We start from the raw sequence: 26011 nt of genomic DNA, 5'->3' as shown, positions 1-26011 counted from the left end.
CCCGCTCAGGTGGCCTGTCTCGTAGGAATTCTCCACCCGTGTTTCACAGACGGCCGCTTTGTGACTGGGAAAAAAAGCCAGGAGTAATGACCAAGCCATCCCCCCCCTATGCATTCGAGAAGGAGGAAATTCAGCTGGTGCAGCCTCCCATCTCCGCACCTTCCGCCTAGAGAAAGCTGCACCTGTTGGCCTTCTGCACAGACAGCATCTGCCGCAGGGCAGGGAGAAGGCAGAACTATAAAGCGGGCTCCCCGCACCATGCGAAGGAGCCTCCCACCCGGGGTTGATATCTCCAAGAAGTGTAACGTGTAGCCACGTCTGTTCTGGCAGGCGCGCTCCCCGCCCCGCCGCCGCCGTTGTTCCGCCGCCGTTCCTTCTCCGGGCAGGCTCCACCTTCGGTCACCGATCTTGCACCGGAGCCACTGCGCTCCTTACGCCCATTCCCGCCCGCCCTTCATAGCGACGGCGCTCAAAACGTTGGCAGTGCGGGGAGAGGCGGCAGCGGGGCTCGCAGTGGTGGCGGCGACAGCAGCGGCAGCAGCTCTCCAGCCGGCTCCCTCCAATCTCTATAGCGCGTGAAAACGACGCCTCGGGCAGCAGGTAGGCGAAACCCAGCCTCGCCGCATCAGCCCCCTCGGGGCTCCTGAGACCAACGCTTGATCCTGACCACGGAAGGTAAAAGAAAGAAAAGGTACACCCCCACCCCATACACACACACCCGCGCTCGGGATTCTTTTCATGGACTCTTCTCTCTTCTCTCTCTCTCTCTCCCCTCCCCTCTTCTTTCTTCCCCTCTTCACCCCCGCCCCCATTTAGCGGTCTCTTCCTCGGATGAATTATATGTAAGTGTGTGTGTGTGTGTGTGTGTGTGTGTGTGTGTGTGTGTGTGTGTGTGTGTTCGTGTGTGTGTGAAGGGTTGCATAGAACATGGGGGTCTCCTAAGCATTATCCTTCTAAAGGGAGAAGGAGCCTCTTATTATGAAAGAAATAAAGGGGGGGGGGTGGGTTGGGGGTTTGCCTGGGAAATCAGGAGGACAGATGGGATTACCGTTTGGTGCGCATTTTTTTTTATGGGGCTTTGTTCTATCTGGAATTGGGTCTGGGTAGAATGGATTTACTCCCCCATGCAGACTCCTGGCATCCCAGACAGGGCAGCAGAAAGCAAGGATCATTCTGTGTTTCTTTTATCACACAGAACTATAGATGCTTGGTCTTTAGGTCAGATTCATCTATTTGCCCCAAGGCCTTTGAAGTAATCCTTCCCCTGGTGTCCTTTTTGCACCTTTCTCATCCTTGTCTCCAAGCTGCCTGACAAAATGTCAAAAGAAAGGATGATGTATAATTATGCATACCAAAAAGAGAGGTGCAGGAAGAAGGGACCTGCCTCCCATATATATGCGGGTATATGGGGGGAAAGGTAGACATTGTCGACTAGCAATCATTTCAACAAAACTAAAGAGCCTTTTTTTCTACATTGAAAGCATATCTTATGTCTAAGATACTTGGCAACTCAAGAACCCCCAAACTACTATATGTTAACATCAGTGCTGGACACCACCTGTTCTTCATCTTCTCTTGCCTGCCTTTTTCTCATGTGAGGTTGGGATTTAGAGAGAGGTTGGACATTCTGGGGAATGACAGAATATATAGAACATATCTGGAGGGAGGAGGAGGAGGAGATAGTTCAGTTAATTTGTAGTACAAGATTACCACATTCAGTCCTGGAGCTAAACCTAATCATCCAAAGCATCAATTTTTCAAGCAGATAAGGAGCCGCAAAAGGTGATGTTTCTTGCTGAATTAATTCACCAGCATGATAGATAGATAGATAGATAGATAGATAGATAGATAGATAGATAGATAGGTAGGTAGGTAGGTAGGTAGGTAGGTAGGTAGGTAGGTAGGTAGGTAGGTAGGTAGGTAGGTAGGTAGATAGATAGATAGATAGATAGATAGATAGATAGATAGATAGATAGATAGATAGATAGATAGATAGATAGATAGATAGATAGATAGATAGATAGACAGACACCCCCCCACACACACACACGAATTACACAGTCATCATTTTTTGCCATGACCTCTTCCCCAACTCTCTCAAAGTTCCTAGGTCAGGTTCTTTTGGAGGTAAGGGTGGGGCAATTATCCAGCACTTTCTTTCTCAGTTTTTCCCCCCACATCCAAATGATTAGGAAGTTGTGCTCTGACCTCTGTATTTATGCAGGAATTGAATGTGTTCTGCTTCAATTATTCATTTTGATGCTACGGTAATTTCCGGCAGCTTCTCTTCTCCCAGGATCTGATGTATAACAAGAGGCTTACATTTTTGTTTTTTGGTTTTTTGGTTTTTATCATCCCATTCAGGCATATGGTAACTGCCTTTGTTGCAGTCTTTGTAATGAAAGAAAGAAGGGCAAACAATAGTAAGAAAATAAAGCTGGACCTGGAATTGGTCTCTAGATTTCTATGTATTTCACTATGAAATACATTTACATTCAAGGGGAAAACAGAGGCAGGAGTCCTCAGGAATCAGTCATTCAATCATATCCAATTCTTGGAAACTGTCTGGAAAAGTCCCTATAGTTTTCTTGGCAAGGTCTTTCAGATGTGGTTTGCAATTGCCTGTTTCCTAGAGCTGAAAGAGAATGACTAGACCAAGGTCACCCAATGATTGCCATTTGTCAGAAATGATGTAGGGTCTCCTGCTTGAGCGGGGAGGGGGCTTGGACTAGATGACCTATAAGCTCCCTTCCAACTCTGTTAACCTCTTATCTTATCTTATCTTATCTAGATGGCTTTCTGCGTAAAGTAGGAGTGGAATTCACCTTCTTCAAATTCTAGCTTGAACCACTTCATCAAACTGGTTTTCATCCTTAGCAGATATAACTTCTTATCATATCTTTGTTTAAAAGATCCATAACCTCTCAGATCTGGCTCTTTCCAACTTGGATATTTTCTGGTTTCATGAATCAGAATAACGAATTGGTATTTTGGAATTCTGAACATATTTAGCACTCTCCTTGGTTACTTCATTCGGTTCTCTGAAATATAATCCATAAAATCTTTATTAGGTCATTTGGACCAGTAATTTGTCACGCTTCCTCATCTAGAATTCTTTCACTCTTTGTCTTTGGTTTTCATAACAGTAGCATCCAGTTTCAGTAGACTGAATTACTAGGCAACATAATCAATGGATGCAGATCTACTCATATTCTATGATTCAGCCGATTTAAGGTAAAATGAAATCCCTTCTTGATAAAATGAAATGTTATCCAGTGCAAGGAAGAAGTGAAGGATGGGGATCAAAATAGGAAGAGATGAAGATCCAGTGCTGTCTCTATCAGCGTGAATAATACTATAACTGGATAAGTCATCAAAATAGAATACCTTTTCTCTCCTGCTGAACAAACAGCATCAACATCCTACTAAATTTCAATTTAAACCTGTTCTATCTCATATATAGACCCACACGGATTTCAACAGCATCACCATTCTGCCTGGTTATCATCTGCTTATTGCTGGTACCAAACTCCAAACCACTAAATGATCTTTCCCACTGACTTCAGGTAAACGTTATAGAGGAAGGGAGAAAGATCCCAGCAGGGAATGAGTGAGAAGACCCACAAGAAAATAGCCACTGGGTTGATCTGCTCCCACAATTGAAACCGCTATTAAGGATGCACTTAATAGCTTAATAGCACTTTGTGGAACCACTACAAAAAAGTGCCCACAATCCTAATCCTGAAAGACAGTCCCAAAAGATGCCATGATGATGCCGATGATGATAATAATGAGAATGATGATGACATGATGATGATATGATGATATTAATAATAATAATACTAGCAGCAATAATTTGGCAAGAATATAACCATTGACCACAAGTTTCCAAAGCTTTCTCTACTGCTTTAAGGGCTGTTTTGTATGTTTATGTGGAAGCTGAGATTCTTAAGGAATCACATACTCAAGAAATTTCTTTTAAAACAGAAAAAAAAATCTTCACCACATCATTTTCTTTCTTTCTTTTTTGGATGGGTGGGTGGGTGGGTGGGTGGGTGGATGGGTGGATGGATGGATGGATGGATGGATGGATGGATGGATGGATAGATAGATAGATAGATAGATAGATAGATAGATAGATAGATAGATAGATGATAGATAGATAGATAGATAGATAGATAGATAGATAGATAGATAGATAGATAGATAGATAGATAGATTGATTATTTTGGGAATCAACACTTGATTTTTATATTATATAAAGAAGGATAGTGTTCCAGTTTTCTCTGAGTGCAATAATCACAGTAAATTTAATATTTACTTTATGTTGGTGTTCCCATTGTTGTATATCAATTGCTCTGATTAATTTGCAAAAATATAATAATGTAATCTCTGACTCATTCAATTTCTGAAGCATATTCAATAACATTTAAGCTCTAATAGATGTTTTGAATTGTGTGTTGTGTATTTCAAATTTGGTCAAGTCTCTACATTTTCCACTTTGCATTTGTAATTCTTTTGAAATGAAAGGAATATCCTTTTATTACTTATTTGGATATATTGGAACCTATGAGGCATTTCTAAGCATACCAAGAAGAGCAAAAAAAAATTCTTCTTAAAAAACAGATTATAGATTAAGTCTTGCAACCTATATGAATTATTATCTCTCCATTGATTTTTTTAATACATTCATCTTCATGAAAATAAACAATATTGAAGCAAGAAGCTTAGCAGCTTCTTTTGTAATTAGCCCATATTTTAAGAGCATTATGTAGAATTGAGTAATAATTTATAGATTGGACACTTTTGTTTAAATCCAACCATAAACATTTATGCAAGTCTCCTGGGAATCCTGCTTCTTAAATACAGCAGATATGACCCAATCTTAAACAACTGCCTTGATAGTCTAGTTTGTGATTTGTCTGGGATGGTCCAAGGATTCTTTTCCTGGTCAGACAATTGGATTATAAGATCCCTAAGGTCCCTCTCAGTCTTACAATACTATTTATTCTATGTTATTTTACATAGCAATAGATTGCTAAGTAGCACTTAGCAATCAGTGCATTGGATAAGGCAGAGCTGAAGTCATACCTACCATCTAATTCTTATGCTTCTTCTATCAACTTTATAGTTGTTGCACTGTTATTTTTAATTCAAGAAACTAAAATCTGAACTGTCCAATTGCTGTCCAGTTCTTTGTGAACTAAAGTAATGCCACAAGTGGTGTTTCTTATATTATTATTCAGTTTGAAGTTAGCAGTGCTCAGAACTTCCCCAATCTTTTTTTTCTTTTAACAATACCTTGCATCGGGGTGAAGTTGGAGCAACTGAATAGAACTTGAGTATTTACAGGTCAGATGCCCTTCCTGATGCCTATGTGGGGGTTGCAGCAGATAATTACTCATTGTGGGCAGAAAGAGAAATATCTGCCACTACCTAGGATCAAACTCACACCGTCCTGATTGTAAGGTGAGAACTTCACCTCTAGATCAGCACACCACTGAAACTCCCCCAATATAATATCCACTAAATTGTGGGAACTGTACAGGTGAAACTTGAAAAATTAGAATACCGTGCAAAAGTTCATTTATTTCAGTAATGCAACTTAAAAGGTGAAACTAATATATGAGATAGACTCATTACATGCAAAGCAAGATAGCTCAAACTGTAATTTGTCATAATTGTGATGATTATGGTTACAGCTCATGAAAACCCCAAATCCACAATCTCAGAAAAGTAGAATATTACATGCAATCAATAAAACAAGGATTGTACATGGAACAATATTGAACCTCTGAAAAGTATAAGCATGCATATGTACTCAGTACTTGGTTTGGGCCCCTTTTGCAGCAATTACTGCCTCAATGCAGCATGGCATGGAAGCTATCAGCCTGTGGCACTGCTGAGGTGTTATGGAAGACCAGGATGCTTCAATAGCGGCCTTCAGCTCTTCTGCATTGTTCGGTCTCATGTCTCTCATCTTTCTCTTGGCAATGTCCCATAGATTCTCTATGGGGTTCAGGTCAGGCGAGTTTGTTGGCCAATCAAGCACAGTAATCCCACGGTCATTGAACCAAGTTTTGATGCTTTTGGCAATGTGGGCAGATGCCAAGTCCTGCTGGAATCAAGTCAGCATCCCCATAAAGCTCGTCTGCGGAAGGAAGCATGAAGTGCTCCAAAATCTCCTGGTAGACAGCTGTGTTGACCCTTGACTTAATGAACTACAGTGGACCAACACCAGCAGATGACATGGCTCCCCAAATCAACACAGACTGTGGAAACTTCACACTGGACTTCAAGCATCTTGCAATGTGTGCCTCTCCATTCTTCCTCCATACTCTGGTCCTTGGTTTCTAAATGAGATGCAAAAGTTGCTCTCATCAGAAAAGAGAACTTTGGACCACTGAGCAACAGACCAGGTCTGTTTTTCTTTAGCCCAGGTAAGACGCTTCTGACATTGTTTTTGTTCAGGAGTGGCTTGACAAGAGGAATACAACATTTGAAGCCCATGTCCAGGATCCGTCTGTGTGTGGTGACTCTTGATGCGCTGACTCCAACCTCAGTCCACTCCTTGTGAAAGTCCCCAACACTTTTGAATGGCCTTTTCCTGACAATCCTCTCCAGGCTGCGGTCATCCCTGCTGCTTGTGCACCTTTTTCTTCCACACTTTTCCCTTCCACATAACTTTCTATTAATGTGCTTTGATACAGCACATTGGGAACATCCAACTTCTTTTGCAATTACCTTTTGAGGCTTTCCCTCCTTATGGAGGGTGTCAATGATGGTTTTCTGAACAACTGTCAGGTCAGCAGTCTTTCCCATGATTGTGATTCCTACTGAACCAGACTGAGAGACCATTTAAAGGCTCTGGAACCCTTTGCAGATGTTATGGCTTAATTAGCTGATTAGAGTGGGACACTTTGAGCCTAGAATGTTGCACCTTTTCACAATATTCTAATTTTCTGAGATTGCGGATTTGGGGTTTTCATGAGCTGTAAGCCATAATCATCACAATTATGACAAATCACAGCTTGAACTATCTTGCTTTGCATGTAATGAGTCTCTCATATATTAGTTTCACCTTTTAAGTTGCATTACTGAAATAAATGAACTTTTGCACGGTATTCTAATTTTTCAAGTTTCACCTGTATATAATTCCCTGCCAGCTCGACTTTTGGTTTTATTACCTGGAAAATCCATGTTTATCTGAAAGTAACTATATTAGGGAAGGTGTTTTTTTTTTGTATGAACCAAACTTGACTTAACCTGGCAAACATAAATTAGATTTCACCTAATTAGATGTTTGCCTATTTCATTTCTATATTCTTGTTTTACAATAATTAGAAGAACTAAAAGGGATAGGACAAGAGGCATTGGTCAAGGTTTGGGAGTATTCCATATCTGCCTGTAGGTGTCATGTTATTTATTAATACAGTTAGCATACCAATACTGCATTTGGCCCAGTTACTAATCACTGCCTTGGTCAGAATGGGCTATTTACCAGGGAGCTGCATTTATAGAGTGAATATGGAAGGTCCACATCAGCATAGACTTCGCTCATATCCGTTCTCATATTTTGACCTGTTTCCTTTTCCTTCTGGATTTCCTGAGGCATTCCAGAGTTCTCCAGATTCCCAGCAGAAGTTAAGCTCTGTGATATGAATAAGAAGCATATTGCTGTCTAATAGCTTGATCTTGTGCCTTGTTCCACAGCAGCCTATCCAAATAATGAAGAAATAACTGGAGATATCCTTCCCTTCTTGCCCTTTTTCGCTACTTAGGAGGTACTTGAAACAGATGTGGTATGCAGCAGATCTGGAGAACCAGTAGCCGAAATTTTGAATAGTTTGGAGAACCGATAAATACCCCCTCTGACTGGCTCCACCCCATCTATTCTTTGCCTCCCAGGTCCCAGCTGATCGGGAGGGAATGGGGATTTTGCAGTATCCTTCCCGTGCCAAGCCAACCAAGCCATGCCAACCAAGCCATGTTCAAAGAACCGGTAGTAAAAAATTTTGAATCCCCCACCACTGACTTGAAAGGATCACAAAGGATGGTGGACTAAAGACAGTGATCCAGCTTTCTCATTCCTGCACTGTGTCCATTGTAATTCCTGGCAGCGTAGCCCAAGGATGCTTATGTAACACATCCTTATCCCGTTGGGGATGCAAACCCTACAGCAGGATCAGAGGCATCAATTAGCAAGACAAGTAAAACTCTTCCTATTAACACAAGACTGCTGGGTTGGATCTTGAAATGCCAATATTGCAACATTAAGAGTATGAGATTTACTTAATTAGTAGTTTTACTGTACAAATACAGTATTCACTTTATTTTACTGTACAAACACAGTATTCACTGTATTTTACTCTACAAATACAGTATTCACACTGTCCAGCCATGTAAAATATACTAGTAAGAAATGCCCCAGGCCTACTGATGTATGTGTTTTCTCAAATCTGTTCCAACATTTTACTATCACACCTCTCCTGTGTAAGATAATCCCCTTTGCTCTAATGAGTAAAGAACAAGAAAGAAAATTCTTGCTGTGTTGGATCAAAAGGTTGAGGCTTCCAGTAGGAACAACTCAGCTAGGAAAAGGAAATGATCACAATATTAAAACATCTGACAGTTTGCAAAGACGTGTGTGTGTGTGTGTGTGTGTGTGTGTGTGTGTGTGTGTGTGAGAGAGAGAGAGAGAGAGAGAGAGAGAGAATTTTTTTATCTTCATCATTGCATTACACATATCCACGCATACATCTCAACACAACTGATAGCCTCAGGCCCTTGGGAAATGTGAAAACACTTTTTTTCAGGTCTCAACTGTTGATCAGAGTTCAGTGGGCAAGATGCTGACTACAGAAAAATCATTGACTGAGCTTGGCATCCATACAGCTTGGGCCAGCATTCCTAGACGGAAAGGAAGAGTTACAATTCCCATTCTCTTTCAGCTACCTAATTCAAATAGTAAGAATGAAAGAGAAATGTGTGTGGCTCGTATGTTTGAATGAAGCCAGTTTGGTCTAGTGTTTAAGGCACCAGGCTTGAAAGCAGGACAATGTGAATTCTAAGTCCCACCCAGGGGTGGGTTGCTCCCAGCATTACTGCCCCTTTGGTGCGCGCGTGCACATTTGCTCAAAAATAGGTCTGTGCATGTGCAAAACATTAAAAAAAGGCGGGGGGAATTAAAATTCATCTTGGAATTATGCTTGGAAAAAGTCTTTTGGGGTTTTGTGCTGCAGTTTTCCTGGAACAGAGACATAAATCCATGTACTAATAAGAATAATGAATGAAAATACAGTAATGAAAATCAGTTTTTAGGAAGGACTGTCAAAACACCAGTATAAAATTGTACATCATTTTCCTTTAAATTCTCAAACTGATGCCTAAATTGAGCATGCTGCACTCATGTTTCAAAAAATTAAAAACTGAAAAAAGTATGAAATAGATTCATTTATTTATAAACTTTAGAAATGCTATTGCTGCTACAAAATCATCAGAAAAAAAAAGCAGAAGAGGATGAAACTGTTTTTACTCTTATAAAAAATGGAACTATCCTATACACTATATAATTCTATCTTGGCAATAGTGGCAAATATCTGTAGCTCAAGTATAGGATGAGAGTGAAGGTTCATTCTCTGAGCCTGTTTTCCCCCTAAATTCCGCTGAAGATACCTAGACTGGTAACGAAACATTCAGAAACCAACCCACAAGCTCAGAGAATAAACCATCACCCCCATAATTTTATCTATTTTGTACCTCTGGATTGAATCTGACCTCACAACAATCTTGTGGAATTCACAGCTTAGTTCCTAAATGCATTCTCCTAAATAATACAGAAGAACTAGTCCTGTAAGTGAATCCATCAACAAGGACAATGTTTTTGTAGTACTAAGACCTGAATCTGAAATTTTCCAAAACCATAAATCTGTTTAAGAAAAGGACATTTCATGGAGCTGACATTTTGCTACAGTCTGGTTATTTGGCATGAATTAAGTAAGAATTATACAGTAAAGCAACTAGACTGGCGCTGTTCTTGAAGAGATAAATGTTAAATCGTATGAAGGGAGTAGTTTGATTTTTTTTTCTAACTGGAAAATTACTTAGGAAGGGTGATGATTGACTACGGCATGAAGATGAGAAGGTTCACTAGATGATTTGGAGAAAGAGGGAACAATGGATGACAGAGAGAAGTTGCTGAAAGAAATACTTTGATCTAGAAAGCATGCAATTTATCTTTAGTCTGATAGTTGATCAAAGTGCGTGGGAGGAATGTCATTGGAGCAGGAGAAATTTTGTGCTAGTGTATTAGTTTCAACAGGACCTGCAAAGACATTTAAAAATGAAAGCCTCTGAATTTTGTGTCCACAACCAAACAAGACTTCATGACAATTTCCTGAGTATTGTCCCATACTGTATGCAAGTCTTAAAAGACCAGAAATGTATTAACAACAGCCACCTTCTGAACAATAAAAAATAAAACAAGCAACCTTTTGAAAATAATTCTGGATAAACAGTTTTTTAAATATTTTTGCTGTTGAAAGATAAGATAACCTTTATTGTTATTTTTTCCCCTGTGAGTACTCTGGCACACATTAAAATGAATTTCTGTTGCCTGCTCTCAAAAGTGTACACCTACATAACACACATGTAGATATACTAGCTATGCACATACATATGTATATAACAACACCCAAACATATAAATAAATATAAATATTAATCACAAAGGAGAAAGAGTTGATCGGTTCAAAAGGTAACCTGGTTTGGAATTTCCTGAGCTCCTATATACCATTCAGTTTGCTATTATGTTTCACTGGTAAAAAAGAAGTCAGACAATCAGATTAATGTAGGTGGTTCAATGGCTAAGACACTGAGCTTGTCGATCAAATAGATCGGCAGCTTGGCCATTCAAATCCCTAGTACAGATCTCCTGCGTGAGCAGGGGGTTGGACTAGATGACCTCTAAAGTCCCTTCCAACTCTGTTACTGTTTACTCTTATGATAAGCAAAATTTGAAACCTTTTTCCAACAGGAAGATAGTATGAACAATCAACAATTATCTTTATTGCCCAAATTATTGTCATAGTCAAAAAGAGCCATATTTTATAAGAGGAAGCAGCTACACAAGACCTGTATGAGGACAATGGTGACACAACATTATTGCTGAAAATACCTTATTGAGGTCCTCTTAATAAACCTTGAAGATTGTCTACTAAAAGGGTGTCATCAATTAGGTATCATAAAGAAAATTCAAGCTTAACTATTTTTATTCATCTACCTACATGAGAGAGTTTAGTAAAACAGTTAAAATACCAGGCTAGAAACTGGGAATCTGTGAGTTCTAGTCCCATCTTATGTGTGAAGCCTAAGGGTGACTTAGGGTGATTTTGAGCCAGTCACTTTCTCCCAGTGCTAGGAAGAGTAGGCAAGAATAAATTACTTTCACAAATCTTTCCAAGAGCAGTCCATGAATCTGTCCAGGCAGTTGCCAGGAATCAATAATAACTTGAAGACACACATACACACACACACACACACACACACACACACACACACAGAGAGAGAGACCACATACCACAATTTACAGTAAGGCATTTAACAAAGTAGACCACAACCTACTACTTGATAAGATAGAAAAATGTGAGTTAGAGAGCATCACCACCAGACTACACTGACTGCACTCGACATTCAATGGAACTGCATCAACATGGAGGGAAGTATGCAGTGGGATACCTCAAGGCTCGGTCTTAAGTCCATTAGTCTTCAACATCTTCATCAATGATTTAGACCAGGCAATAGATCGGGAGCTTATCAAATTTGCAGACAACACCAAACTGGCAGAAATAGCCATCACTCCAGAACGTAGGCTTAAGATACAGAAGGATCTAGACAGTCTTGGATATTGGGTCCTATCTAACAAAATGAAATTCAATTGTGAATTGTGAAAAGGTTTTACATTTAGTCAAGAAAAATCAAATTTATAGATACAGTATAGTTCAGGCTCAATAGTAATAATTATGACAGGGATCTTGGAGTCCTAGTGGACAATCACATAAATATGAGCCAGCAGTGTGCTGCAGCTGCCAAAAAAGCCAACACAGTTCTAGGCTGTATAAACAGAGGGATAGAATCAAGATCACATGAAGTGTTAGTACCATTTTACAAAGCTTTGGTAACCTACACTTGGAATACTGCATTTAATGCCACAATGTAAAAAAGATGTTGAGACTCTAGAAAGAGTGCAGAGAAGAGCAAAAAAGATGATTAGGAGACTGGAGGCTAAAACATACAAAGAATGATTGCTGGAATTTGGGAATGTCTAGTTTAATGAAAAGAAGGACTAGGCTGACATGATAGCAGTGTTTCCAATATTTCAGGGGTTGCCACAAAGAAGAGGGAGTCAAGCTACTCTCCAAAGCCCGTGAAGGCAGGACAAGAAGCAATGAAAGGAAACTAAGCAAGAAGAGAAGCAACCTAGAATTAAGGAGAAATTTTCTGACAGTTAGAACAATTAATCAGTGGAAAAATTTGCCTCCAGAAGTTGTGAATGCTACAACACTGGCAGTTTTTAAGACGAGATTGGACAACAATTTGTCTGAAATGGTATAGGGTTTCCTGCCTGAGCAGGGGGTTGGACTAGAAGACCTCCAAGGTTCATTCCAACTCTTGTTATTCTGTTATCATTACAAAATTTCAATATGAAAATAAAACTGTTCTTGTTTAAACGGCTTGCTAATTAAAGCATCATTACACTATATTAGAATAAGGGAAGATAGATCTTAGGAAAATGATCCTTATTATATTTTAAAACAAGTATTTTAGAACAGCAGATATTGTTACAACTTATTTTCCTGTTACAAACAGTTCCTGTTCAAATAAAACATCTAAACCAACAATGACAAAATGTGAGCTTTGAAAGTGGGCTTGGGAATCTAATAACTTCTAAGCTCTGGAAATCTCATTAGTGGATGACAATGAGCAAATTCCTATCTCATCATTTATATCACTCCAATTGGGCTGCTCTCAGGTTCTTGGGAAAAGGGGAACACATAAGTGTGATAAATAGCATTAGTCGCTTTAAGATAAACATGTTTTTGATTATATGAAAAAGCAAAAACAAAACAAATCCCAGTGTTCTCTAGGAAGATATAGAATCCTAAGCAGTGCACAGATGCTACCAAGTTATTTACCGAACATTCAGAAGAAGCAATGGTGTAGTGCAAATCCATGAAAACACATTCTTTAGATTAAATTACATGGACTAGTTTTCACATAATACATTTTGGGAAGTGTAATTCACATACACTTGAAGTACGGTATCTGGGGGGAAGATGATGTTGTGGGATCAGTACAGGAAGAAAGAATTAAAAATCTCCCTCTTTAATACCTAATCTAATTAATAACCTCCACCTCAAGTACATTTCATCGTTTTAAAAATAGCCATAAACCCCAAACTAAACCGATTTGACCTTGAATGGCCTTGTCAGTTCTGAGAGTATCTCGAGAAAGCAGATTTGCAAGCATCAAAATTTATATCTTTTCAGAGGATTCGGACAATCCTAGTGCTGACTGTGAGTAGGCTGGACCCAGTGGACTGGTGAGATCACTGCCCTAATTTTCGTCCCTTATGCTAAACATCTGTACCTCTTGGCAAAAAACTTTGTACGCATGCATGCATGCGCGCACGCGCACACACAAACACACACAGCTCTGTGTCATTCACTAAGCAACCCTTCGATCTGGATACAGTCATAACAGCATTTAGAATTCTAGTAAAAGCTGTTATTGAACAGAAAAGGCCTTCTGGCTTAGACTGTCAGTCCAATTATGAGACTAGCATTTCTATAGCTGTGTCTGCTGACCTTCAGGGCAAAGAAAGAAGGCATTAATGCTGACCCTTTATAATGCTGTGGCAAACAAATGTGACCTGCAACCAAATCTTGAAAAATTGAATGTTCCTGACCATTGTCAGGAGATTAGCCATAGCATTTCATTTTACTTCTCTTCTGTTTTCTGCCCTTTACCAACCAAGGGAGTCTACCGAGTATGTTGCGGGGGGGGGGGGGGGACAACAAAAACAAGATGGCAACCAAAATTGTATAATTGAACTTTTATACATTTTTATGTCTATTTCAGAACACCCTGCTACTCGCTTTGCTCTTCATTTCACAATCTGTCCTGCTGTGCACTCGGTCTTTGCTGACCTACTTCATGGGGAATTCTACCCTGGGTTGTCTCTCACCCCAATTGTGTGTGTGTGTTACTCTAAGTCTGTTAATATCTTCATGTTGTGTTATTTGAGCTACATACAGTAGAGCATTTGAATACTTGAGATAGCGATTAGTAACAATAATTGATCTTCTGGATATTACTTAAGTTATCAGTTAAAGCAAGAAATGAAACCTAATGAAACTTGCAGTCAAACATTTTTGGTAAGTTTACACAACCTATTCTCCCCATATAGGAGGTTTCGAGAGCTGTGGGTCTAATACAACCAAAGGAAGCCAGGTTTGAGAATGCAAAGCATTGTAGTCTCACTGTGCCTGGCCTTTGGTTTCAATAGTGAGTGACTTGTGAGAAGAATTCTCCTAGCCAAATGATCCTATCTGTGGGAGGAATGTACAGTTGGACCTCAGGTCAAGATTGGTTCTGACCACGACCAAATCGGGTGCCCACCAAAAAATCCGCTAAATGTTTCACTCTGTTCATGAACACATCCTCAGGTGGCGATCAAACACAGCCACAGCGATTTTCCCTGCTACACCTTTTTTGTGTGTGCGTGCACATGAGCAGCCAGTCTTGTTTCCGGTCATGACCAAATTGGGTACCGACTGAAGTCCTGGAATGGATTACAGTTGTGACCGGAGGTCCCACTGTACGTCTTCCTGAATTGCCCTCCAAAACTCTTCTCCAGAATTTTCCTATTTTGGAACAATATAGAATTGTCTAGAATTGTAGAAGGTTACAGGGTGAGAGGGAATTGTCCCAAAAGTTATCTCCCTACATTTTACTAGCAACATTTCTCTGTTGTATTTGAAATCTTCAATGAGCAGAAAGAAGCTTCTATTAATAGTAGCTAAAGCTAGAACCCAACCCTGGTTGAAATGTATAATTAAGGATGCATGCATGCATGCATGCATGCATGCATGCATACATACATACATACATACATGATATAGAAGAGGAACTTAAATCATCTTATTCTTTGGTGTCTGGTTGAAATGTATAATTAAGGATACATACATACATACATACATACATACATACATACATACATACATACATACATGATATAGAAGAGGAACTTAAATCATCTTATTCTTTGGTGTCTGTTATCTCTTTGGCACAATTACACATTGGAAATGTTTGCACCCCTAATAAGACATAGGAAAGGCAAGGGAAGTGTGATGGTTCTCTTCAAATAGTGTGTTGCTCTGCATGCTCTAAAATCCTGAAAGCATCCAGAGTAAAGAGAGAGTTTTATTTTATTGAGATTTCTTTTGAATTCCCATGAGGGAGAGAAGTCATTCCTTTGCCAGCATTAGCATTTCCCATCAGTTAAATAATGTTCTGGGAGACCTGAAGGTCCTCTGGTACCAGAAGGAACAGCTGAGAATTTCTGCCATGATTAAGCACTGAAAAAATGTCTAGTATGAAAAGAGAGTCTCTCTGGGACCAGAAAGCTGCTGAGCAACTGCTGAAATAATTGTACTGAAGTACAGAAAACAAGCCGAAGGGAAAGCATTAGAGTTAGGCCTTCGAACTACCTATTGAGGATTTGCTCATTCAGCTGTGCTATATTAACCTTGAAATCCCCATGTGGTTTATTATTATAATGCATAAATGATATGAATTACTCCTGCTTTGGGACTTTTCAGCAAAGGTAGAAGCCTCTCCTAACCAAAGCATTGTCCTATGCCAAGGCTATCAAACTTGCGGCCCGCGGGCCAGATACATTGCTTGCTGGCCACGCCCGTACCCTATTTAGTGAAGGGGAGGAAGTCGTAATGCATCACGTGACTTGCATTGCTGCAAATTTGACACCCCTGACCTATGCTGTTACATACTGTAGATTAGTGACATATGGTCATTGGCTTCTGATAATTAGATCACAAAATGTAAACTGTAATGTGAGGGTTCTTTGCTTTCCAAGGATTGGACATGGCACAGTGTAGCGTTGTGTATCTGTACACAATGCTTTTTGCAGCACAAATATTCCCCATCAATATTGTCTATTGCTCTGGGTCAAATCCACACCTCTAAGACTTTGCAAGGTGATGTTGCCACGTAACTATGTCTTTAATACTCAGACTTTAATTCTCAGTCAAACAAAAGTCTCGAAGTAGCGTACAGCATTTTCCTTTTTCCAAAAGTTCTTGCACTAGTTTGGATGAGGTGCTGTTTCAGTATGCTTATTCCTTTTCTAGTCGCTGCTGGGCTTCAGTACAAAATCCAAGCTCCAGCCAGAACTCCCACAAATAGCAATAGCAATTGCACTTAGCGTTATATGCTGCTTCACAATGCTTTACAGCCCTCTCTAAGCGATTTGTAGACTCAGCATGTTGCCCCCAACAATCTGAGTTCTCATTTTACCAACCAATGGCTTCGAAGTAGTTCCAAAAGAAGGAGGCACTTCAGGATTATTATCTCCTGTTCTGAAATCAGACATATTTGCTTTTGTATCATCTGCACAGACTGGGAGCAGAATTCTGAGAACTTTGCAAATTAGGTTTGATTTTTTTTTTTTTACATTCATGGACAGTGTGTTTAATTTCATCACTCTACTGTTTGAAAATGCACTCATGTAGAACTCCTTTTGAAAACTGCTGCTTATTGTTCAGCTGAAACTGTAATCAGAGAATACTGTAGATGAACAAAAATCAGAACAAATTCCAAAATAGCAATAGCAATAACACTTAGACTATATACTGCTTCACAGTGTTTCACAGTCCCCTCTAAGCAGTTTATAGAGTGAGCAGATCGCTCCCAACAATTTGGCTCCTCATTTTACCAACCTCGGAAGGATGAAAGGCTGAATGAACCAGGGGTGGGTTTCAACCGGTTCGCGGCGGTCCCCGCGAACCGGTGGGTCGGCAAACCCGGAAGTAAGTAACTTCCGGGAACGGCGAAAGGCCCACCCGCCCACCCGCATTCCTTACCCGGTTTGGACGAGTTCTGCACTTCCATGCATGCACAGAACGCATACAGCGCCTGTGCGATCCTCCAGGAGCAGCTGGAGCATCGCACAGATGCTAGTATGCATGCGTGCGCTGCGCACATGCACGAGGATGCCGCCGGCCCCGTTCCAACCGAACCGGTTGGAACGGGGCGAGAAACCCACCCCTGGAATGAACCTTGAGCCGGTCAAAATCGAACTGCTGGCAGTCAGCAGAATTAGCTTGCATTCTAGCCACTGCACCACCATGGCAAGATATGCTGCTTGCTGTAGCTTATGATCTTAGCAGTTCAATAATATTCCTCTTGTCTGCTTATAATAGCTGCCAACCTTCAAATGCCGCTTCCCCATCTGTTTGCCATTTGCTATCACCTTTACTGCTACACACACACACACACATGCATAAATACATTAATCAATCTTCAGGGTGCAAAATGAGAGTTTATACTGTGTATATGATGGAAACAGGTCAATGGATAAAACTACCAACAGTCCTTAGCTAATGACAGCAATTGGGAACAGAATTGTGCTTGCTAAAAATGAGGTCATATAGATGGCCCTTGACTTACCACCATTCATTTAGTGAGCCTTCAAACTTGGAACGACACTGAAAACAGTGACTTATGTTTTTCACACTTATGCCTGTTGCAGCATCCCCATGGGTCACATGATCAGAATTCAGATGCTTGGCAACTGGCATGGGTTTATGACAGTTGCAGTGTCCTGGGGTCATGTGATTTTGTGATCTGACAAGCAAAATCAATGCTAAAATTAGATTTTCTTAACAATTGCAGTAATTCACTTAAGAACTGTGTCAAGAATAGCTGTAACATAGGGCAAAACTCAGTTAACAATTGTCTTGCTTAACCTTGGAAATTTTGGGCTCAATTGCAGTCATAAGTCAAGGACAATCTGTAAATCACAATGTCATGTGACTGCATCACTTAGTGATGGCAATCCCAGCAGTCTTTGTTGCCATCAAAACTCCAGGACTGTCCAGATCATTAAGTGAGAGGTTCACATAATCTTGATGTGGGAAGAGGCTGCAGTTCCAGGAAAACAGGCCAGTGGGTGAGATCCATGCAGGGGAGGACAAGTGCTAGAGAGCATGGGTAGAGTGGCAGATGCCAAGGAGCATGACCAGGCATTAGGAAACACAAGCTGGCAAGTGCAACTGCTTCTTAGGAAAGGGAAGGGACTGGGGCCTTGAGTCACCCATGCCACGCACCACTGCCAGCCAGAGCAGTCCTCCTGCCAGGCAACAAGGTAGAGATGTTTCCACAGGGTCTCCCACACATGTGGCCAGGATGCCTGGCAGTGACTCTGTATGGCTACTCATTTGAGGCCTTCCTGCCTGGCAAGGCAGCTGGAAGGGAAGGCAGTGGCAAGGGGCATGGTTCACTGTGCATTGCATGGCCAACAAATATGTGGAGGCCACCTGGTGTCGGGGATCCAGTGGAAGGGAGGCAGACAAAGAAGATGACAAATGTCAGCTGGAGGTGGAAATATGGGGAGAGGCAGTTGTAAATGCAAGCCAGTTGCCAAGCTCCTGACTATAGGAGCACTGAAATGGCTGTTACTTTGAAGACTGGTCATAAGCTGATTTCTTTCAGTGGATGTAATCTGGGGACTACACTACCGGTATACATCCCCATCCATGTACCACTCAAGCTGTGGTAACTCTTACTGCTTTCAGGTTCAAATTAGAAGGAATCTGATAGTACATTTTCCAATTAACACATTTAATTAAAAAGCATAAGCTTTCATGAGGTATTGCTCACCTCAACAGATGCCTGGAATAATATCAAAATATTAATATTGAATATTTCAGGACACTTTATTACGGCTCTCAAAGTAACCTTGGAAAAATGAGACTTTAAGGTATCTATCTGTCCTACCAGATTAGATAGGGTGAATGTGGGTCCAAAGATGTAAAGGTTCCCTACTCTTTTAGCCTTGTGGAGAGCTGTGAAAACCTGGGCTTTCTCCCAAGCATCGGACTAGGGTAGGGTAGAGGTGGGTTCCTACCAGTTCACACCTATTCGGTAGAACCGGTTCGTCAAATCTACCGAACCGATTAGAAGAGGTTCCACCAGTGGACCCGGAAAGCAGGCCACACCTACAGAAGAGGTTCCAAACTTTTTGAAACCCGCCACTGGTCCTTGGATATGATTATTCTACACTATCATGCTCATATTTATAAAACTCAGTGCCTCTGTGAAAGGTAAGGATGACTACTGCGTTTGTGGTGCAATCAAAACATTGCGTGTGTTGAAGTTGTTTTAACGCAAACCAAAGATGCCTTTTAAAAAACAAGTTTACATCATATTCTTATGCATGCCAGTGCTGTGTGTGAGGTAATTTAAGGTGGTTCTGACAAGTGTCATCAGCATCTTCATATCCGGTCACATGGGTGGCAAGCCACTCCCATCCGGTCACATGGGTGGCAAGCCACTCCCACAAAGGAGACCACACCCACAGAGTAGGTTCGAAAAATTTTTGAAACCCACCACTGGGATAGGGGTTGAGCTGTGAGGATGAATGGTCTGACCTGAAGGGATGGGTATTTTTGTTTTTAACTGGTTTTCTTGTAATGGATTATGGGCAGTATAAAGTCATATATAAGATAGGTTGCCAAATCAATCCTGTTGGTAAATAAATAAATCATTTGATACTAGTTGTCTGCACTGTGAATGATTTGTAGAATACTTAATGTTTGACGTATAAATGAATCAAAGAGAAAATGGTTTCATGTCCATGCTAACCAGAGGTTTGGCAGGCTATTCATTTGATGATTTGATGATTCTTATAACTGAGACATTTGAAACTGTCCTTAAACATTACAATGAATGTGATGTATTAAATGCAGTCAACCAAAAAGTGCCTGGATTTTCTAAGGCATCTTATTATCAAATTTGGGGATATATGTAAAATAGTCTGTTTAGCTACCAAGTTTCATTTCTTTCAACATCTTGATATTTCATCTAACTTACTGATTTAATTGATTAACCAGATAGGTGAACTGACAATATACTAATTTAAAACATGATTAGGAAAAGCTCCATTTTCTGTAGTTGGAAAACATATTGCAGTTGGTTTGCAGTTTCAATGTGAGTTACAATATTTTGATTTGTTTTACTTCCAGGTTATTAAGAGCATAGACACAAGCAGAATCATTTACGGGAATTTTCCAATTGCTTCTGCCACTTCAAATAGACATCTTTTAACATCTGCTAAGTCACATTCATAAATAAAGTTCATAGAAACCTTATTTTCAACATTAGTGCTGCCTCTGGATGGGCAAACACTAATTATGAAGGATCCCATTTGCAGTTTAGGACTTCTAGACCAGTATTTCTCAAAGTTGGCAAGCCATGTGAACCTCAATTCCTAGAATTCATGCTGGCAGAAGGATGTCTTAAAGTTGCCACACATGTCTTAAAGTTGCCAAATTTGAGAAGCAGTGCTCTAGATTCCATGATGCCTACTAGAAACAGCAGTGGAGACCATCAGAAGTGGCAGCACTATTTATCTAGAATAGCCTGCCCTTGGAGATGAAACTCACTCTTCTCTTCTGGCTTTCAAGAAATGATTGAAAACTGAATGATTATGGAGGGCATTCTCTTGATTTAATATAGTGAATCGTTTTAGGGTTTCTTGTCATTTCTGTTTTCACTGAGGTCTTATATTGTATGGAGTAGTGTTTATGATGGATGTGGTAATTTCTGTGTAGCACTCCCCGTAAACCAGTGAGTTATTTGATTGCAGCAGGCTACAAACCCCAGAAACAAATAAATAGTGCACATTTTCTTCCTTATCCAAAGTGCCTCAGCAAATGTACCATCATTTACGCTGTGGGCAGCAGAAGTAGTGCTAGGATTTGGAGAACACAGTGGTTCCGTTTTAAATAGTTATGTGCTTAACAATGTGCAGACCTTAACACCTTTCATCATCTCCATAATCTTCCTTGGTATTTATGTGAAGTGACTGCTTGGGCATGCTGATGACATTTGAAATGGAGGCCAGTCAAGCGGTGTTTGAATATGTCAAGAAAAACGCATTGCTGAATACATGTTGGTTGAAACCAAAGATACTGTTCTATTGCTGCAGATGCTACTCTATTGAACCAGAAGAGTTGATTATTAATTGGATCCACTAACACACTCATGCACACCCACATCCACCCCCCACACAGATCATCCATGGAACATGCCTTGGGAATGAGGTAAAATGACTGGAAAATCCTGTTAACTGAACAAATGTCTGATAGGATGATATTGTTCTTTCAGAAAATATAAATGTAGAATCGAACCCAATGTTGTCCCTTTTTTGGATTTAAGAAGTAGGCCTGGTTCCATTGTGGAAGCATCCTGAACATACTTGGACCATCTTCTTGCCATTTCCAGCCTACACACAAATAAATGATGTTGGGGTTCAAGAAAATCTTGCCATCACCATCTCTGAATGCACACACACACACACACACACACACACACACAAACCCCACACCCCCTCAGCCAAATAAAGTATTAGAGATTTTTCAAAAAGAGGAAAATAACTGTAGGGGAAAGATGAATGCTGTTATTCATCCTAAGTTTTGCTGAGGTAAATAACATTTTTCATGTTATTACTTCATTACACCTGAGTCGGTTGAATCCAAATCTGTTATGTAATCCAATATTAATATCTAAAGTGAAGAAAATGACCTCTTTACTTTATCAAGTGGATCTCAGATATTATATTTGTCATTTATTTCACGTGCTGTTTCATGCACTGGTTCCAAATAGTGAGAAGCCTTTTATTTCAATATTTCCAAGTGTAATTCATTTGTTCTGCAAAAGAAAACAAGGATTGCCCTGAGAGTGCCAACAGAAGTGTGATCTACAGCACTGTTTCTCAACTTCGGCAGCTTTAAGATATGTAAATGTCAATTCCCAATTATGCCAGCTGGAGAATTCTGGGAGTTGAAGTCTACACATCTTAAAGTCGCCAAGGTTGATAAATGCTGGTCTAAAGAATATTTTTACAAATGGAAAGCACTTAAACAAAATCACCACTGCTGTTGCAACAGTCCTTTCCATCCTATAATTAGGCTAAAGGACTAGAAATGGGCAAGACATCTTTTCCAAGGCGCAGTCATAGGTAGAGTAAAGCACACTCATGAGTGGGGTCTTCTTTTCATTTTTCCTTGGATTCAGTTATGAGCTTTATCATGACATGTTAAGAACATTGCAAACAGTGTTCTTCAGTCAAAAACCTTCATTCTGAGAGTGACTAATGAGATTAGTGATTGGAGTAGTCCCAAAAGGTAGTTTAGATAGCGGAACAAGCTAATAAGAATTGAGATTCCTCTTTCTTCCTTTATCCTAGTCCCCTTTTCCTGAGATTGAGACTAGAAATGTGGGGTAGGAATCAGGCTGCACTGATTTCCCTTAAAAAAAACCTATGACTCTGGAGTTTCTCTCAAGTCTGTTGGGAGAATATTGTCCTTTAGTCAACCAACATATACATGATTTATCAAAGACACGCTGTCACCCTCTGGTGTACATCTTCCAAAGAAACTGAGCCCTGAGTAAGTAGCATTACCTCTGGATGTCTCTCTGCTTAGATGTAGGATGAGTGCATATGGTAGTAGCATGTCTACAATACCAACTTTCTACCCAAGACAGTATTTAGCGCTGATGAAAGAGTCCTCTGAATTTGTAGACTGTTGATGGCAACAGACCAGCTTTGAAGTGACAGGGAGAGACAGAGATGGCAGACAAGAGATCCCAGCCACCAGGCATTCCGACTGAGTGATGTTTTAATGAGCCTGTGAGAGAGAGAGGACAGTGAATGTAGTTTCATGTCTTGGCAATGACTGACAGGTTTGTTCTCAGATTGAAAGTGACCACGGATCATGTTTTGGCCTCTTGTCATTAGAATCATAAATACTGGAGCAAGCAGAAATACATAAGGTGTTATCTTTTCTTAAATCCCGCCAGTGTGATTCAGTGAAGTCACAGAGTTTGGATCTATTACTTTAATAACATATTTTGCTTTATTGTAGGAATATTTTCTCTTTGCATTCTTATGCACACACATACACCTTTTTGCAGATTTCTCAAAATCATCCTTACTGTTACTGTTGGCAATAAGATGGTGTCATTTAGGCCAAGTTGGTGGGGATTGGGAGGAGGCGGAAAGTGGAAATGTGAGTTCTGCATTCTTCTTTAATCAAGTGAATATAATAGAACAAAGAATCGGCATCTGAATATTCATATTTTTTGGCCAGCTGAATCTTAAGAGCTTTTAACTAGCCAGCTAAATGAAATGGAGTCTCATTTTTAAAAAAAAATATGATATCAATAATAACAATACACAGCTGTTAATAATGTTTGAAACACAAGAAGATTACAATGGTAAATTAGATGGGGAAAAAGAATTAAGAATATTTTTTTAAAAAAACTGAACTATACTACTCAATTAGGTTACTATAGCAACAGGATTTTGATACAAAATCAGTATCAAAAACATCTGTCTGGATACATCCTGCCCATACTAAATATAGACTTAACTTGTTCCCAAACTAATCCTACCTAATTGCATTTCAATGAGGACAAAGGTGTAGCTATTCTATGTTTCTGCAGATTAACAGGTATTTTTTTTTCAGGTTTGAGGATTAATAGTGACAAGTATATCTATATCCAGACGTATTGTGTGATACTGTCTTCTGCATGTTTACTAAGTATTATACCCTGTTGCATTTTCAGTGTAAAATACTTATTCCTATTATCCTTCCAATGAAGAGCTGGTATCAGATGTAGCAGTGTCTGGGTTTTATCTGTTGGCTATACAAAAGTAAGTGCAATTTTTAAGGCTCCTCTCGGGTCGAAAAGCAGTTTTTGAATACATTGGTTAAATTGTCTCCTCCCTTCCACCTTTTTTTTTTTTTTTTAGATATGATGACCCAGTGGAAAGATCAAATTTCCTTAGGCCTTCTCTTCCATTTGGCCTTTTCCTTTGTGTATGGCTTCCCTGCTGATTCCGGGACTGAATTCCGGTCTGCCTTCTCTGTCGCTAGGACCAGCAGCATGGAAGGAAGCACCGAGATGGTGATCACCTTTGATAAGGTCTATGTAAACATAGGGGATGACTTTGATCCCAAAGCTGGACTATTTCGATGTCGTATCCCTGGAGCCTACTATTTCTCCTTCACTGTCGGAAAGTACCCCAAGAAAAATTTATCAGTCATGCTAATGAGAAACAAGAATGAAGTGCAGGCAATTGTATATGACGAACATCACCGTAAAGAGCGAAAAGTGGCTAGCCAAAGTGCCATGCTACAACTGGACTACGGTGATACTGTGTGGCTACGTTTACACGGGGATCCAAAGTATGCCCTGTATAGCAATGTGGGCCCCTATACAACTTTCAATGGGTACCTCATTTATCCAGACACCTCTAGCTACTTTCAGAATAGAATAGGATCTCCAGAACTAGGAAAAGAACCATCTCAGCCTCCCTCTCATGTCATTCAGCAGCTTTCCATCAACCAAAACCAAATCTCAGAAAGACTTCTGCTTTCTGATGAACCCGCCAGACCACAGGATCCTCGCTCTGCCTTTTCAGCTGCCCGTTCCGAAAGCCTCCTGGGATCGGATGAAAAGCAAACCCAGCATGAGCCCATCACATTTGACTCAGAGTTTGTGAACATTGGGAATGACTTCAATTTTTCAACTGGCATCTTTACCTGCCGTGTTCCTGGCGCCTACTATTTTTCATTCACCATTGGTAAAATGCCTTTCAAAACAATGTCAGTAAAGCTGATGAAGAACCACAATGAAGTTCAGGCCATGATCTATGACGACAACCACTCCAAAAGGAGGGAGATGCAGAGCCAGAGCATTATGCTCCCTCTGCAAGCTGGTGACATTGTCTGGCTCTACAGTCACCAGCATGATGGCTACGGTGCTTACAGCAATCATGGCAAATACATAACCTTCACCGGCTTCCTTGTCTATCCAGAGACTAAGACAAAATTCTCTTCAGATTCCAACATTTCTCCAGGGTCAAATCTCTAAATGTGCATATTACAACATAAGCATAAGAGTATTCCAGATGCAGCAGTCTCTTGTGCAAGTCCTGGACAAATACCGCTCTTCATATGAGAAGATACAAGCATGCTATTACATGTCCAGTGTATTCCTTATGGACACCTTCCTTGTGTTTTCTGCCTGCAGAGCCATTGTTGTTTCTCTCATTCATCCCTAGAATGACATTCACAAGTTGGTGTGTTTTGTTCATGATTACTGTTAGACATAAGACTAAAGCATGAGTCAATTTGGGGAGTAAAGGAATAAGGGGAGATAAATGAAATATGCAAAAATGGACATTTGAAAAATGCTGAAAAGGGTTATATGGTAAAAGGCTCCCTCTGCAGAACGTTTGAGAAGTGATAACATTCTGTGTAATTGTTGGCAAACATCACAAGAGAGGGACAGATATAATGGGACATCAAATAAAACCTGAAACTAAAAGGATTGTGTGTATTTGTACATTTGATGTTGCGATATTCAAACCTTTCCATTCATGAAAAAGAATCCCAAGCTTTAAATGTGTAGTATGTTTGTAGTGTATCTCCAATAATTGAAGAATCATTTGATGTTTGAGAAATTAAAAAAGTACTGGATATTTTAAACAAATTTGAGTACTGTCAAATCCTTGTCAAACCTATTTCAGGGAATCTAATTTTATCCACAAAGCTATTTATCATTTAGTATTGAAAGGAAATACTATCTTGTAGGCTTCTGTAAGTAATCTTCTCCATATAATGCAGAAACACAGCAGACCC

At 40.1% G+C, this 26011-nt stretch overlaps 1 protein-coding gene across 4 annotated transcripts; it reads left to right on the top strand.

Moving 5' to 3' along the window:
• The first annotated feature begins 460 nt into the window (after positions 1-460).
• On the top strand, positions 461-25862 carry C1QTNF4 (C1q and TNF related 4). 4 transcript variants are annotated; one of them, XM_014055148.2, is made up of 2 exons: positions 461-600; positions 24118-25862. In XM_014055148.2, the coding sequence occupies exon 2, from the start codon at positions 24120-24122 to the stop codon at positions 25239-25241; it is 1122 nt and encodes a 373-aa protein (XP_013910623.2). In that variant the 5' UTR covers positions 461-600; positions 24118-24119; the 3' UTR covers positions 25242-25862. The 4 variants fall into 4 exon arrangements, with proteins under 4 accessions (XP_013910623.2, XP_013910620.2, XP_013910622.2 ...); XM_014055145.2 differs by having other exon boundaries at positions 461-675; XM_014055147.2 differs by having other exon boundaries at positions 461-691.
• The last annotated feature ends 149 nt before the right edge of the window (positions 25863-26011 follow it).

The sequence above is a fragment of the Thamnophis sirtalis genome, unplaced genomic scaffold, assembly GCF_051295495.1.
Source record: "Thamnophis sirtalis isolate CommonGarterSnake01/CBP01778 unplaced genomic scaffold, rThaSir2_p1.2 scaffold_1, whole genome shotgun sequence".
NCBI classification, from domain to species: domain Eukaryota; kingdom Metazoa; phylum Chordata; class Lepidosauria; order Squamata; family Natricidae; genus Thamnophis; species Thamnophis sirtalis.
Note: the sequence above shows the minus strand (reverse complement) of the source record. Positions and strands in the feature narration are given on the sequence as shown.